The sequence below is a fragment of the Cherax quadricarinatus genome, chromosome 26, assembly GCF_038502225.1.
Source record: "Cherax quadricarinatus isolate ZL_2023a chromosome 26, ASM3850222v1, whole genome shotgun sequence".
NCBI lineage: Eukaryota > Metazoa > Arthropoda > Malacostraca > Decapoda > Parastacidae > Cherax > Cherax quadricarinatus.
Window position 1 is genome coordinate 32,927,690 of NC_091317.1, and position 18,001 is coordinate 32,945,690.

General features: G+C 40.2%; 1 protein-coding gene across 1 annotated transcript in view; it reads left to right on the forward strand.

Annotated features, from left to right (window-relative positions):
- Positions 1 to 16,874, forward strand: part of LOC128691715 (2-oxoglutarate and iron-dependent oxygenase domain-containing protein 2) — a 42,659-nt gene extending 25,785 nt beyond the window's left edge. Inside the window, exons 6-7 of the mRNA XM_053780595.2 lie at positions 12,023 to 12,195; positions 12,475 to 16,874. Coding sequence (XP_053636570.1) covers positions 12,023 to 12,195; positions 12,475 to 12,622 — 321 coding nt within the window. The 3' untranslated portion in view covers positions 12,623 to 16,874. The remainder of the gene's footprint in view (positions 1 to 12,022; positions 12,196 to 12,474) is intronic.
- The last annotated feature ends 1,127 nt before the right edge of the window (positions 16,875 to 18,001 follow it).

Genomic DNA, 18,001 nt, shown 5'->3' on the forward strand with positions numbered 1-18,001 from the left:
CTTCACTGCCGTCAACATGACTTAAGAAATCGTAATGACACGATTGCAAATAAACCATACCCCCGGCCGGGATTGAACCCGCGGTCATAGAGTCTCAAAACTCCAGCCCGTCGCGCTAGCCACTAGACCAGCCAGCCACAATAAGATTCATCCAACTAGGTATATTTCTACACCATAGGAAAGTTAGCACAGGCACCTCTGTGACCACAAATGCAAGTTTTTACAGACGAATCTCCAGCTAGCGTGGCCGTGGCGAACTCTAGCTCAAGTCCCTTCACTGCCGTCAACATGACTTAAGAAATCGTAATGACACGATTGCAAATAAACCATACCCCCGGCCGGGATTGAACCCGCGGTCATAGAGTCTCAAAACTCCAGCCCGTCGCGCTAGCCACTAGACCAGCCAGCCACAATAAGATTCATCCAACTAGGTATATTTCTACACCATAGGAAAGTTAGCACAGGCACCTCTGTGACCACAAATGCAAGTTTTTACAGACGAATCTCCAGCTAGCGTGGCCGTGGCGAACTCTAGCTCAAGTCCCTTCACTGCCGTCAACATGACGGCAGTAAAAACTTGCATTTGTGGTCACAGAGGTGCCTGTGCTAACTTTCCTATGGTGTAGAAATATACCTAGTTGGATGAATCTTATTGTGGCTGGCTGGTCTAGTGGCTAGCGCGACGGGCTGGAGTTTTGAGACTCTATGACCGCGGGTTCAATCCCGGCCGGGGGTATGGTTTATTTGCAATCGTGTCATTACGATTTCTTAAGTCATGTTGACGGCAGTGAAGGGACTTGAGCTAGAGTTCGCCACGGCCACGCTAGCTGGAGATTCGTCTGTAAAAACTTGCATTTGTGGTCACAGAGGTGCCTGTGCTAACTTTCCTATGGTGTAGAAATATACCTAGTTGGATGAATCTTATTGTGGCTGGCTGGTCTAGTGGCTAGCGCGACGGGCTGGAGTTTTGAGACTCTATGACCGCGGGTTCAATCCCGGCCGGGGGTATGGTTTATTTGCAATCGTGTCATTACGATTTCTTAAGTCATGTTGACGGCAGTGAAGGGACTTGAGCTAGAGTTCGCCACGGCCACGCTAGCTGGAGATTCGTCTGTAAAAACTTGCATTTGTGGTCACAGAGGTGCCTGTGCTAACTTTCCTATGGTGTAGAAATATACCTAGTTGGATGAATCTTATTGTGGCTGGCTGGTCTAGTGGCTAGCGCGACGGGCTGGAGTTTTGAGACTCTATGACCGCGGGTTCAATCCCGGCCGGGGGTATGGTTTATTTGCAATCGTGTCATTACGATTTCTTAAGTTTGTCCTTGGAGGCAAAGAGGGGAATGTATGAGAGTATAGTTTTACCAACGCTCTTATATGGGTGTGAAGCATGGGTGATGAATGTTGCAGCGAGGAGAAGGCTGGAGGCAGTGGAGATGTCATGTCTGAGGGCAATGTGTGGTGTGAATATAATGCAGAGAATTCGTAGTTTGGAAGTTAGGAGGAGGTGCGGGATTACCAAAACTGTTGTCCAGAGGGCTGAGGAAGGGTTGTTGAGGTGGTTCGGACATGTAGAGAGAATGGAGTGAAACAGAATAACTTCAAGAGTGTATCAGTCTGTAGTGGAAGGAAGGCGGGGTAGGGGTCGGCCTAGGAAGGGTTGGAGGGAGGGGGTAAAGGAGGTTTTGTGTGCGAGGGGCTTGGACTTCCAGCAGGCATGCGTGAGCGTGTTTGATAGGAGTGAATGGAGACAAATGGTTTTTAATACTTGACGTGCTGTTGGAGTGTGAGCAAAGTAACATTTATGAAGGGATTCAGGGAAACCGGCAGGCCGGACTTGAGTCCTGGAGATGGGAAGTACAGTGCCTGCACTCTGAAGGAGGGGTGTTAATGTTGCAGTTTAAAAACTGTAGTGTAAAGCACCCTTCTGGCAAGACAGTGATGGAGTGAATGATGGTGAAAGTTTTTCTTTTTCGGGCCACCCTGCCTTGGTGGGAATCGGCCAGTGTGATGATAAATAAAAAAAATAAAACTGTTTAAATCTTTATTTTTTTTTTTTGTGGTTATTCTGGGTAACTGAGTTAGTTTTAAACCATTTGAGGTTTTAATCCATAGAGACAATGGGATGCTTCATAGAGATCCAAGAAAAATCATAAGTTGTATACTGCCTGTATAAATTTTGTTGAAAATAAGAAAAAGTTTTGGAGCGAGATTAATAAGTTATGGAAGCCTAGGGAATGAATGCATTTGACAAGTAAAAATAGGAGAGGAGAGTTATTAGATGGAGAGTTGGAAGCATCAGAAAAATGGAGGAAATATTTTGAGGAGCTGTTAAATGTTGATGAAGATAGAGAAGCTATGATTTCGTGCATTGGGAAAGGAGGTAAAGCATCGTGTAGGAGTGAGGAAGAGCCAGTTGTGAGTGTGGGGGAAGTGCATGAGGCAGTGGGTAGAATGAAAAAGGATAAAGCAGTTGGGATTGATGGGATAAAGATAAAAATGTTAAAAGCAGGTGGGGATATGGTTTTGGAGTGGTTGGTGCTTTTATTTAATAAATGTATGGAAGAGGATAAGGTACCTAGGGATTGCCGAAAAGAGCATGCATAGTTCCTTTGTATGAAAGCAAAGGAGACAAAAGAGAGTTTAAAAATTATAGGGTAATAAGCCTGTTGAGTACACCTGGTAGAGCTGTTATCGAAAGAATTAGGGATAAGATGGAGAGCACTATCTCAGATGAACAAGGAGGCTTTAGGAAGGATAAGGAGTGCATAGACCAATTGCTTACAGTGAAGCATATAGGTGAGCAGTATTTAGAAAAGGGCAAAGAGGTTTTTGTTGCATTTATGGATTTGGAAAAGGCATATGATAGGGTAGATAGGAGAGCACTATGGCAGATGTTACAAAAGTATAGAATAGGTGGTAGGTTACTGAATGCAGTTAAGAGTTTTTATGAGGATAGTGAGGCTCAGATTAGAGTCTGTAGGAAAGAGGGAGATTGTTTCTCAGTAAAAGTAGGCCTTAGACAGGGATGCGTGATGTTACTATGGTTATTCAGTATATTTATAGATGGGGTTGTAAGAGAAGTGAATGCTCGGGTGTTGGCAAAAGGTGTGGGATTAAGAGATAAAGAATCTAACACTAAGTAAGAGTTGTCACAGTTGCTTTTTGCTGATGCCACTCTACTGTTGGGAGATTCTGAAGAGAAGTTGCAGAGGTTGGTGGATGAGTTTGGTAGGGTATGTAAAAGAAGGAAATTAAAAGTGAGCATAGGAAAGAGTAAGGTGATGAGGCTAACCAAAAATTTAGGTAATGAAAGATTGGAAATCAGATTGGAGGGAGGGAGTATGGAGGAAGTGAATGTATTCAGATATTTGGGAGTGAACTTGTCAGCAGATGGATCTATGAAAGATGAGGTGAATCATAGAAATGTTGAGGAAAAAAGGTGAGTGGTGCTCTGAGGAATCTGTGGAGACAAAGAACATTATTCATGGAAGCAAAGAGGGGAATGTATGAGAGTATAGTAGTGCCAGTGCTCTTATATGGGTGTGAAGAATGGGTGGTGAATGTTGCAACAAGAAGACTGGAAGCAGTGGAGATGTTGTGTCTTAGGGCAACATATGGTGTGAATATAATGCAGAGAATCCGTAGCTTGGAGATTAGAAGGAGGTGCGGGGTTTCTAAAAGTATTATCCAGTGGGCAGAGGAGGGGTTGTTAAGCATGGTGTCAGCCCTCTATTTGCTGATCTTTTGGGTTTCCCTGAAACTGGCAGCACCACCCCTTTCGACTTCCGAGTATGGCAAGTAGGTGTCAACCAACATTTGGACATTTAGAGAGGATGGAACAAAATAGAATGACTTGGAGGGCATGTAAATCTGTAGTGGAAGGAAGGCATGATAGGGGTCGTCTAGGAAAGGTTAGAGGGAAGGGGTAAAGGAGGTTCTTTGTGCAAGGGGCTTAGACTTCCAGCAAGCGTGCTTGAGCCTGTTAGATAGGAGTAAGTGGAGACGAATGATTTTTATAACTTGACATGCTGTTGGAGTGTGAGCAAAGTAACTTTATGAAAGGATTCAGGTAAACCGGTTAGCTGGACTTGAGTCCTGGAGGTGAGAAGTACAGTGACCGCACTTTGAATGGGAGGTGTTGATATGCTGTAATTTTTTAAGTGTAGCGTGGGTACACCTCTGGCAAGACACTGATGGAGTGAATGATGATGAAAGTTTTTTTTTTGGGGTCACCCTGCCTTGGTGGGAAACATCCAATGTATTTATAAAAAGAACTTTGTTTAATATATAATGAAATGTATGTTGTAGCCACTAGCAGTATAGAGTGAAATGTGTTTTAGCCACCAGCATTATAAAGAAGGAAACTTAGTACCACAATTGTAAACAAATCAGGGAACGAGTGGGGGGTTTGAAGTCATAGCGAGTGAGTTGTAAAATTCACAAGCCAGCGTGTTAACTACTGGCCCAGGCCAAATAGGTATACAGTAGGGTCCCGTTTTATATCATTTCACATGACGACATTCCGCTTATACGGTCATTTCAAATTCTGACCAAAACTCTCAATACGGCTCCCCCACCTGACTTTCTAATATAGTGGACCCCCGGTTCATGATATTAATCCGTTCCTGAGAGCTCATCGTAAACCAAAATTATCGGAAAGCGAATCAATTTTCCCCATAAGAAATAATGGAAATCAAATTAATCCGTGCAAGACACCCAAAAGTATGAAAAAAAAAACTTTTACCACATGATATATTAAGTTTAATGCAATATAATAATTACAATAACAATAGAATAATCACAATAGCATAATTGACACTACCTTTAATGAAGATCTGGTGATGAGTGATGGGATGGGAGGAGGGGAGAGTGTCGAAGTTTTAATGGGGGCCTTGAAGAGGGTTGGAATAGTTTTAAAAATGCAGTATTAGAATGTGGGGCAGAAGTTTGTGGTTATAGGAGGGTGGGTGCAGGAGGAAAGAGGAGTGATTGGTGGAATGATGAAGTAAAGGGTGTGATAAAAGAGAAAAAGGTAGCTTATGAGAGGTTTTTACAAAGCAGAAGTGTTATAAGAAGAGCAGAGTATGGAGAGTAAAATAAAGTTGAAGAGAGTGGTGAGAGAGTGCAAAAGGAGAGCAGATGATAGAGTGGGAGAGGCACTGTCAAGAAATTTTAATGAAAATAAGAAAAAATTTTGGAGTGAGTTAAACAAGAAAGCCTAGGGAAAGTATGGATTTGTCAGTTAAAAACAGAGTAGGGGAGTTAGTAGATGGGGAGAGGGAGGTATTAGGTAAATGGCGAGAATATTTTGAGGAACTTTTAAATGTTGAGGAAGAAAGGGAGGCAGTAATTTCATGCACTGGCCAGGGAGGTATACCATCTTTTAGGAGTGAAGAAGAGCAGAATGTAAGTGTGGTGGAGGTACGGGAGGCATTACGTAAAATGAAAGAGGGTAAAGCAGCTGGAACTGATGGAATCATGACAGAAATGTTAAAAGCAGGGGGGGATATAGTGTTCGAGTGGTTGGTACTTTTGTTTAATAAATGTATGAAAGAGGGGAAGGTACCTAGGGATTGGCAGAGAGCATGTATAGTCTCTTTATTTTATATAAAGGGAAAGGGGACAAAAGAGATTGTAAAAATTATAGAGGAATAAGTTTACTGAGTATACCAGGAAAAGTGTACAGTAGGGTTATAATTGAAAGAATTAGAGGTAAGACAGAATGTAGAATTGCGGATGAGCAAGGAGGTTTCAGAGTGGGTAGGGGATGTGTAGATCAAGTGTTTACATTGAAGCATATATGTGAACAGTATTTAGATAAAGGTAGGGAAGTTTTTATTGCATTTATGGATTTATAAAAGGCATATGATAGAGTGTAGGTAGTAGGTTGGTAGACAGCAACCGCCCAGGGAGGTACTACCGTCCTGCCAAGTGAGTGTAAAACGAAAGCCTGTAATTGTTTTACATGATGGTAGGATTGCTGGTGTCTTTTGTCTGTCTCATAAATATGCAAGATTACAGGTAAGTCTTGCTACTTCTACTTACACTTAGGTCACACTACACATACATGTACAAGCATATATATACACACCCCTCTGGGTTTTCTTCTATTTTCTTTCTAATTCTTGTTCTTGTTTATTTCCTCTTATCTCCATGGGGAAGTGGAACAGAATTCTTCCTCTGTAAGCCATGCGTGTCGTAAGAGGCGACTAAAATGCCGGGAGCAAGGGGGTAGTAACCCCTTCTCCTGTATATATTACTAAATTTAAAAGGAGAAACTTCAGTTTTTTCTTTTGGGCCACCCCACCTCAGTGGGATACGGCTGGTACGTTGAAAGAAGAAAGAATATGATAGTGTGGATGGAGGAGCAATGTGGCAGATGTTGCAAGTATATGGAATAGGTGGTAAGTTACTAAATGCTGTTAAGAGTTTTTATGAGGATAGTGAGGCTCAGGTTAGGTGTGTAGAAGAGAGGGAGAATACTTCCCGGTAAAAGTAGGTCTTAGACAGGGATGTGTACTGTCTCCATGGTTGTTTAATATATTTATAGATGGGGTTGTAAAAGAAGTAAATGCTAGGGTGTTCGGGAGAGGGGTGGGATTAAATTCTGGGGAATCAAATTCAAAATGGGAATTGACACAGTTACTTTTTGCTGATGATACTGTGCTTATGGGAGATTCTAAAGAAAAATTGCAAAGGTTAGTGGATGAGTTTGGGAATGTGTGTAAAGGTAGAAAGTTGAAAGTGAACATAGAAAAGAGTAAGGTGATGAGGGTATCAAATGATTTAGATAAAGTAAAACTGGATATCAAATTGGGGAGGAGGAGTATGGAAGAAGTAAATGTTTTCAGATACTTGGGAGTTGACGTGTCGGCAGATGGATTTATGAAGGATTAGGTTAATCATAGAATTGATGAGGGAAAAAAGGTGAGTGGTGCGTTGAGGTATATGTGGAGTCAAAAAACGTTATCTATGGAGGCAAAGAAGGGAATGTATGAAAGCATAGTAGTACCAACACTCTTATATGGATGTGAAGCTTGGGTGGTAAATGCAGCAGCGAGGAGACGGTTGGAGGCAGTGGAGATGTCCTGTCTAAGGGCAATGTGTGGTGTAAATATTATGCAGAAAATTCGGAGTGTGGAAATTAGGAAAAGGTGTAGAGTTAATAAAAGCATTAGTCAGAGGGCAGAAGAGGGGTTGTTGAGGTGGTTTGGTCATTTAGAGAGAATGGATCAAAGTAGAATGACATGGAAAGCATATACAGTGGACCCCCGCTTAACGACCACCTCCTAATGCGACCAATTATGTAAGTGTATTTATGCAAGTGCTTTTGTACGTGTATGTTTGGGGGTCTGAAATGGACTAATCTACTTCACAATATTCCTTATGGGAACAAATTCGGTCAGTACTGGCACCTGAACATACTTCTGGAATGAAAAAATATCGTTAACCGGGGGTCCACTGTAAATCTATAGGGGAAGGAAGGCAGGGTAGGGGTCGTTCTTGAAAGGGTTGGAGAGAGGGGATAAAGGAGGTTTTGTGGGTGAGGGTCTTGGACTTCCAGCAAGCGTGTGTGAGTGTGTTAGATAGGAGTGACTGGAGACGAATGGTACTTGGGACCTGACGATCTGTTGGAGTGTGAGCAGGGTAATATTTAATGAAGGGATTCAGGGAAACCGGTTATTTTCATATAGTCGGACTTGAGTCTTGGAAATGGGAAGTGCAATGCCTGCACTTTAAAGGAAGGGTTTGGGATATTGGCAGTTTGGAGGGATATGTTATGTATCCTTATACGTATATGCTTCTAAACTGTTGTATTCTGAGCACCTCTGCAAAAACAGTGATAATGTGTGAGTGTGGTGAAAGTGTTGAATGATGATGAAAGTATTTTCTTTTCGGGGATTTTCTTTCTTTTTTGGGTCACCCTGCTTCGGTGGGAGACAGCCGACTTGTTGAAAAAAAAAAAGGGGGGGCAATCCCCCTCCATTAGGACTTGAGGTAGCAAGTCCTTTTCCGGGGTTACTTCCCTTCTTCTTTTAATGCCACTAGGACCAGCTTGAGAGTCACTGGACTTCTGTCGAACAACATATCTGTCCATAGAGGCCTGTACCTCTCGTTCCTTTATGACTTTCCTAAAGTGGTTCACAACATTGTCAGTGTACAGGTTGCCAACACGGCTTGCAGTAGCTGTGTCAAAGTGATTTTCATCAAAAAAGGTTTGCACTTCAAGCCACTTTGCACACATTTCCTTAATTTCAATAGTCATTAGCACCCTTGGTCTCGATGGGTTGGCACTAGAAGCTTTTTGGGGCCCATGGTGACTTATTTTGCAGAAACAAGCACCAAAAACAGTGATAATATGGATAATATGGAATGTACCGAATGTATCCTTATATGCGCACACACTTGCTGACTTGTAAACACTGGACACGTCTCGTACGAATCGTATCACATACCGGGTTTTGTAACAGGAACCGAGGCAAATTTTTTGCGATATAATGCTTCGGATACCGGATTTATCAGATACCGATGGCTTCGTGAACCCGGGGTCCACTGTACAGTCACAGTGCCCAACCTGGTTTGTTTACATTCTCCATGAGCTCCGTAACCACTGTCTCTCTCAATTATGTCTGGAAACTTTAAAATTTCAAGTGTATTTAAAAGTTATTTCATATTTTATATTTTTTTTTTTCAGCAAACCAGCTGTATCCCACCAAGGCAGGGTGACCCAAAAAGAAAAATGAAAGTTTCTCTTTTTAAATTCAGTAATTTATACAGGAGAAGGGGTTACTAACCCCTTACTCCCGGCATATATTTTATATATGTACTCTGATAATTATACTTATGTATACCTGTACCTAAATAAACTTACTGTGCTGACATGCAGGTACACATTAAAATCAATAAGAGTGTCTTGTGCAGTGGCGTCGTAAGGGGGGGCGGGGGGGCTGCCCCGGGTGACACCATAGAGCCTCTAAAGAACGTAACACTAATGACCAAAACCATGTTGCAGCAACCTAAGAGAAAAATCCTTCGTTTCTATATAGCCTATTATAGGATTACAGAGTACAAATAGGCCTATATAGGGAAAATAATTGATTTTGATGTGATAGATGATCTTGCAGGATTGAAGGCAAGGAAATGAAATATCAGATTCTTTGAGATGTTACCTGTACTCAAGGTTAAATCGGAACTAGTTTTTTCTTTATTTTTCAATTTTTTTTTTTTTTTTTTATTGTTGAAGATGAATAAATATAGGATCTGTTGCCTGTATTCAAAGTGGTATTTGAGTTTATGTTTCCTCAATATTACTATGATTATTTATTTTATCGTTAATAAAGTTTAGTTTATGGCCTTTAAACGTTCTCATTGCTAAACATTAGTCACTGGGCATGCAGCAGTGATGTAACTGGATTTTACTACCCCTATCCCCTGCCCTTGGATTTCATGGGGTGACACCAAAGATGCCACCCCGGGTGACACCAAAGATGCCACCCCGGGTGACACCAAAGATTCCACCCTGGGTGACACCAACCCTAGCGACACCTCTGGTCTTGTGTCTCGAGAGCCATATTAGTAATGATAATAATAATACAGTGGACCCCCGGTTAACGATATTTTTTCATTCCAGAAGTATGTTCAGGTGCCAGTACTGACCGAATTTGTTCCCATAAGGAATATTGTGAAGTAGATTAGTCCATTTCAGACCCCCAAACATACACGTACAAACGCACTTACATAAATACACTTACATAATTGGTCGCATTGGTAGGTGATCATTATGCAGGGGTCCACTGTACTCAATAATAATCGCTGAGTCTCATTAAATGTCGTATATTACTTTAATATACACATTTTCATTAATCCACCTATGATATTTTTTCAAAATTATATAATAAACATGATACATAACATATAAGATGATAAATACACCTCACAGTAGAATAAATAACATAAATATGAGATGTGGTAGCCGACGACTTGCATGAGTGACGGGAAGAATAACGTTTTCTCTAATCCAACATAAGAGAAAATGTATTACTGGGCATAACTGTAGAAAATTATTCCTTTTGTATGCCTTCACTCAGAGTGTCATTTCTTCTAAAAATTGTGTTACATGAGAATGGGAGTGTTCCTCTTTATTTATTCTACAGTATCAATGTAGAGACAACTTGTACACAGTGTAACTTGTACACAAACCAGATAAGTACACCTGGTTTGTTTACATAACTCCGTGCCTGTCCTCTCTCATGTACTCATTCTCTCTCTCTCTCATTTATTCGTTTTTTCTCATTTACTCACCTCTGACCCTACATTAAGACTACAAATATTTTAAGGTAAATAATGAGTGAACTGTGTTGCATTTTATCGCTCTGTGACGCTTAAATGTTATAGAATAGTATGTGTGGGTGGGTTGGTCTGGTATGGTAGCCCGGCTGACTACCATACATACCACACTTGATTTCTTACAATAAATGCTACTCTTCTCACCCTAGATTAAGACTACAAATATTTTAATGTAAGTAATGAGTGTACTATATATGTATTTTACTTTTTTTTATTGTTTTTTAATGCCTAGTTCTATTGCTAACTTAATATATGTTAGTGTTAAGTTGGTATTTAGTATTTATATGCATTTATAAGTGGGGAAAAAAGGGGGTTCCACTTTATGGCAATTTCCGCTTTACGGCGGTAGCCTGGAACCTGCCGTATAAGTGGGGCCCTACTGTATTTCTATACACCATAGGGAGGTTAGTGGCCACAGTGGTGGCCCATGCTAAACTCCCTATGGTGTATAGAAATATTCCTAGTTGGATGAATCTTATTAGAGCCTGGTGGCCCAGTGGTTAACACACTGGCCTGTGAGTTTCATGACTCACTTGCCATGGGTTCAAGCCCCACCTGTTCCCTGATTTGAAGGAAACTTATTTGGGACAACAGCATTTATTTTTTTACTTTCTGAGTCTAAAACTTTATTATTAAAATATAAATTAAAAAATTTAATGTATTTTTCTTTTGATGACAAAATATAAGGATTTGTTGGTGTCTTATTAATCTGTTTTCACTCTGAGCCTTATAAATGTGATACATTTTTTTTTTTTTCTGTAGAGTGGAGAGAGTGCCCAATCATGTGCCTTGTCCAGAGCTCCGGAGTGGTTGTGTTTGTCCTTGTGTTGAATTCATGCATTACTTGTTGAATAACTTGGGTGATGTGCACTGCTGTTTGGGATCCAGGAAATGGCATCGCTCTGAGGACAGTATATAGTTTTCTGGACAAAGCCTTAGCTGAGGCATTGTCCAGTTAAATTTACATTGGCAGCCCACAGACCGAGTCACATGTGACTGTGTGTACTGTGCTCATGTGAGTGTATGTATCATGAGGTAAAGAGTAAAATTTGCTATTTTTAAGTGCCTGTGTAATAATATTTCAAAAGTATCAATTGTTATTGGCAAATTTTTCACCACTACTGATACCATAAATATAGTTGATGGCCACCAATACTGATACCAATACGTTGGCACACCTCTAATGTCAACATATATATGATGACACATTGTTCCCTAGGAGTACACTAGTAGTTTGCTGAAGAGTCCAGGACTCCTCGGCATATTACCAGCAGATATCAAAAATACTGCCAGAGTGAGAATGGCCACCTTCAAGAAGCTGGACAGCTTCCTACTACAAATGTTCGAGTACCTGGGTTGTGGTGTCTATGGGGGTCTTTGGGCTACTAGCATAAACAGCCTGGTTGACCAGACAGTCAGCAGGAAAGCCTGGCATCAGGCTGGGCTGCAAGAGTAGATCTCTCAAAACTGGCCACAGGTATATGACAGGTTATATACAACTTGTGTTATAAAACAGATTCTGAACATTCCATGCATGTGCTCCCAGGTGTCTGCATGCAATATTTGTTCAAAATAAGGATTCAATTAATGTTGGTTTTAGCATTTTGCATACAGTAGATACATGTATGTGGCAAGACTAATGATACTGTATAATGCAACTGTTTATGTCTTAGGTAACTCTCAATGTTTGCCTGAATGAAGACTTCAGTGATGGAGATCTTTATTTTGGACCAATGAGGAATGAAACTTCTTCACAGCGACTGGGTTACTCTCACAAATTGGGCAGAGGAGTGCTTCATCGTGGACAACAGCGTCATGGTGCACTGCCTATATCAGACGGTGTTCGGTAATAGTGGCTATTATCTTTTTGTAATCAGTTTGGTAGTCTTTATCACATCTATGAGCAACCTCAATTTTAGCATACTATTTGCTGATAGTTTGGGTATATTTTTCATTGTGGAGCAAAAGTATTATTTTATTTTATCGGAACTGTATACTAATTTTAACATTAAGTGAGTTTAGAGAGAAATGTTATGGCTGCAGCTCCCAGCAAGGTGTGGCTTGTCACAATCTGTATTTTAGGTACCATACATAATCTCTTATTATGGTTATTTTATTTTGACAGATATAATCTTATAGTTTGGATGCGGTCATCTCAAGTCAGAAACGAGTTGTGTCCAATGTGTGATGAGAAGCCATGTCTGGTCCCTGTGAAAAATGGGTATGGAGATGGGTTTACTACAAGTACCGTGGACATTTGCTCCACTGTTTAAAGTTGAAAATCTTCAAAAATGTATACCAGGTCAACATTGAATGATCCAGAGACTCAGCATTTTTTTTAATACTGTATAATAATACTGTACAAGTCATTATTTCTATGATATGACCATAGGAAAAAAGGGGCCTGGACCTGGAATATGCCATGCCTTATTCTCACTGGTACTCATGTCTCTACACTCCAGCAACTCATGTGAGCTTTGTGCTTAATAATTACCAGGTATTGTTCAATTCTGATGGTTAGCATCAGCTGAGGCTCCCATAATGCTCCTGAACTCGGTTGTTCCCCTTGCTTCGTTTCAAAAACACATTGCTTTCACCTCTCTTCGTGGACATTTTCTCAACCATTGCTTCGTTTTACAGAACTCATAGGGTCCTTTCTGGATGCCTTCAAGATTAATGGCAGTCTCTTCTTCAAGATTTTCATTTGAAGAAAATGAGAGGAAATTCTTAGGCTTTATCATGGCCAACAAATTTAAATTTGATGTTTATACACCTACCATTCGATGTATGACCTGCTTGACATATTACCACTCATACTTATGACTGTACATCTAGCAGTAGGGCTGGGTGGGCCACTGCATACCACCATACGACAGTTGACCAGAGAGCTCTCACATCACTCAGGCAGCATCACTTTGAGTTACCCTGCCCTCTCAGCAGCATCATACGGTATTAACTGTACTGTACTGTATATATGTACCTGAACATTAGATTTCACCATGGCCCCTAAGAGGAAGTGTGAATCTTGCACTGGAGCTTGTGGCAAGAAAGGCTCATACTCTCAACCAGAAGATGAAAAAATGTCAACAGCATTTCTCGCGATCTTCAGCTCTCCCATTCCACTGTGTCGACAATACTTAAAGAGTGCATCAAAGAAGCAGTGAAATCTTCGGCCCCCATGAAGTCGACAATTATCAAAAAGAAACGTGAAAGCCTAATTACTGAGATGGAAAAAATAAAATCAAATCAATACAGTAACTGTGATGTTGATATACAGTACTAAAATATTTAGTAAAAAGTAACATACAGTACCATGTAGGTACTTTATATAGCAAAGGTTTGACATTATGCCCTACCCAGTATGTCGGTAATTTTCTAAGGTTCGACTTGTGTCCATTTTGACTTAGGACTGGTCAGTCAGAACCAAGCTTGGTTGTAAGTCAGATGGTACGTGTATTGAAGACATTTAAAATACAGGAGGGCCCAGGTTATACAGGAGGTGAGGTTCCAGGCTACCACTGTAAAACAGAAACCACTGTAAAGTGAATCATAGCCTTTTTTCACTTTGAAATGTATGTAAAAACCTGATAGCATGTTTACACTATTATATACTGAGTGAACAGTATAGCTAGACCTAAAAAATGCACATACAGTACACACATTACTTAAAATATTTTTATCCTTAGTTTATAGTGAGTGGTGAATACAGTCATACGACACCTTACATCATTTCAGCTTGCGTCAAATTCACCTTTACGCCACTTTTCTAGAGCAAATTTCAGTTCAGCGAACGTCATTATATCCGACGTTATGTCACTCAGCAACGTCACCGTTGTCATAATAAAAGGATGTGAAATAAATTTTTCCTTAAAAATATATTTGAAATAAAACACAAAAATTAACAATAAAAGATAAAAGAAGCTAAAACAAATTTAAAATGCAGTCTCTCCTCACTTAATGACGAAGTTCCGTTCCTAAGACCATGTCAGTAAACGAATTCGTTGCTAAGTGAGGAGCATACTATAATGGTAGTGAGTTTGTGTCAACCATCATTGATGTTGTTTTAATGTCACCTTTGCACCATTTATAACATTTTTGGTATATTTTCAAATGTTTATACAGTAGTGTACTGAATATTTTTATAAACAGAATACACGAAATCAGCTCTAATATACATTATTTAGGTTTGCATACTGGTCAGAGAGTCCGTCGTAAGTCCGAGTCATCAGTAAACGAGTACATCGCTAAGTGAAGAGAGGCTGTACAATAAAAACACAAAAAATGTAGAGATATACAATAAAATATTTACACTGAAAAATTGTAAACAAATGTTCATCATTACTTAGCTCCACTTTCGTGCTGCATGGTGGCGTTGTTGCTGATTCTCATTCAAAACAAGGGCGATGCCATATGCATTTTTGTCCATACTGCGATTGTGTGCTTGCTTTGCCTTTTCCTGTTATTTTTTTATTATTCCTTTACTGTGTCTGTGTTATCTATGGGTCCTAAGAAGGATGGTGCTAGTGATTCCAAGCGTAATGTGGTTACGATGGAAGATAAGTTAAATATGATTAAAAGGTATTCTTTAATGCCTTAACAAGAGTTATATTCTTTTGTGTGTTATTTACACTTACTGTAAGGTGCTTTTTGTCATACTTAAGGCATTTTTAAATGAAAAATCACAAGGTAAATGACAATTTTTTTAATTGTGTTCATTATTCTTTAAAAAAAAAGTGATTAAAATGTGTTTTTAGTGTTCTTTAAGGTTTAGCAATAGTTATATTCTCTTGCAAGTTGTTTATGCTAGTTTTACGGTATTTGTCATTTTAAAGCATTTTTAAGACATGTACGGTTTATATCAAAAACTGGATTAGCTTACGGCTCTTGAAACCAATTAATGATGTAGGGTGGGGTATGACTATATTTATTGTGGGGAGACTGATTAAATGAAACATGGGAATTATTGAGAACCAGTGTATTAGTGAACTGCTGAAAGTGAAGTGCTGTGAAGCAGGGTCCTCCTATAAAAAAAAAAAAATGTCAAAGACTAGGGATACCTCTTGAACTTTTGCTCATTTCCAAATCTAGATTACTAACGCTATACTTTTCTCACATTTATCCATACCTCACGTAAGAGATTTGTGCCTGGGAATGCACTTCTGTAATCCACCTGAAGCTAATCATCACTCATCAAGAGGCAGCTATCAGAAGCTTCACAGTTTTTAATTACAGGATTCAAGGCCCTAAATCTTCTAAATATAAATGGCATATATACTGCTGCTCACTCCACATCTTTAGAACACTACACTGTAGTACTTATGCTGACCTATACACTTCCTGCAAAATTGTAACAGAACACACACACACACACACACACACACACACACACACACACACACACACACACACACACACACACACACACACACACACACACACACTCACTCACTCACACACACTCACACACTCACTCACTCACACACTCACTCACTCACACACACACTCACACACTCTCACACTCACACACTCTCACACTCACACACTCTCACACACACTCACACACTCACACTCACACACTCTCACACACTCTCACACACTCTCACACACTCACACACTCTCACACTCTCTCACACTCTCTCTCACACTCTCTCACACTCTCTCTCACACTCTCACACTCTCACACTCACACTCTCACACTCTCTCTCACACTCTCTCTCACACTCTCACACTCTCACACTCTCACACTCTCACACTCTCACACTCTCTCTCACACTCTCTCTCACACTCTCTCACACTCTCTCTCACACTCTCACTCTCACACTCTCACACTCACACTCTCTCTCACACTCTCACACTCTCTCTCACACTCTCTCACACTCTCTCTCACACTCTCTCTCACACTCTCTCACACTCTCTCACACTCTCTCTCACACTCTCACACTCTCTCTCACACTCTCTCTCACACTCTCTCTCACACTCTCTCTCACACTCTCTCTCACTCTCACTCTCACTCTCACTCTCACTCTCTCTCTCTCTCACTCTCTCACTCTCTCTCACTCTCTCACTCTCTCACTCTCTCACTCTCTCACTCTCTCACTCTCACTCTCTCACTCTCTCTCACTCTCTCTCTCACTCTCTCTCTCACTCTCTCTCTCTCACTCTCTCTCTCACTCTCTCTCTCTCTCTCTCTCTCTCTCTCTCTCTCTCTCTCTCTCTCTCTCTCTCTCTCTCTCTCTCTCTCTCTCTCTCTCTCTCTCTCTCTCTCTCTCTAGCAACAAATATCTCTGAATGTCTTTGTGTTTGTTTCAGCCTTTACAGAAATTGAAAATTAAAGGGTGAAAATTGTAAAATAACTAAACAGATAAATGAAAAAAATGTAACACTCAGAAATTCAGATCAAAGCTGAAACGAGCATTGTGTGCTTGAATTGTCTATCGTGTGATTCTGTGTAATTTGCTAAAATATATTTTTTTAATTGTTATCAACTTGTTATATATACTGCCATCTTATAAATTACACCATGTATCTCTGTCTTTAATTCTGCCCCTAAATTGTGATTTATTGACTGCATCTTTAATCTTTATTGCATCATTATTATTGCTTATAGCTTTCCAGTCCAATGTATCGTGAGTCTTACCTACCTATCCAATTATCAGTTTTAAGAGGCACGTAAGTTCCCCCATCTTCTAATAACATGTTTATTTTTCCACTAAAATCTACCTTGTCCATAATCACTGTCACATTTGCTTTGTCTGTTTCGTAAGAATCTTCCCTGAGCTTTGCTCAAACCTCTGCAACACATTTACCCTCAGATTTCTTAAGTTATACCTCTCTCCAGGTAATGGCTTTTCTTCTATTTTCTTACTTGTTCTTGTTCTTGTTTATTTCCTCGTATCTCCACAGTGAAACATATAAGTGAAACATATAAGTGAACAGTATTTAGATAAGGCTAAAGAGGTCTTTGTGGCATTTATGGATTTGGAAAAGGCGTATGACAGGGTGGATAGGGGGGCAATGTGGCAGATGTTGCAGGTGTATGGTGTAGGAGGTAGGTTACTGAAAGCAGTGAAGAGTTTTTACGAGGATAGTGAGGCTCAAGTTAGAGTATGTAGGAAAGAGGGAAATTATTTCCCAGTAAAAGTAGGCCTTAGACAAGGATGTGTGATGTCACCGTGGTTGTTTAATGTATTTATAGATGGAGTAAGAGAAGGAAATGCGAGGGTCTTGACAAGAGGCGTGGAGTTAAAAGATAAAGAATCACACATAAAGTGGGAGTTGTCACAGTTGCTCTTTGCTGATGACACTGTGCTCTTGGGAGATACTGAAGAGAAGTTGCAGAGATTGGTGGATGAATTTGGTAGGGTGTGCAAAAGAAGAAAATTAAAAGTGAATACAGGAAAGAGTAAGGTTATGAGGATAACAAAAATATTAGGTGATGAAAGATTGGATATCAGATTGGAGGGAGAGAGTATGGAGGAGGTGAATGTATTCAGATATTTGGGAGTGGACGTGTCAGCGGATGGGTCTATGAAGGATGAGGTGAATCATAGAATTGATGAGGGGAAAAGGGTGAGTGGTGCACTTAGGAGTCTGTGGAGACAAAGAACTTTGTCCTTGGAGGCAAAGAGGGGAATGTATGAGAGTATAGTTTT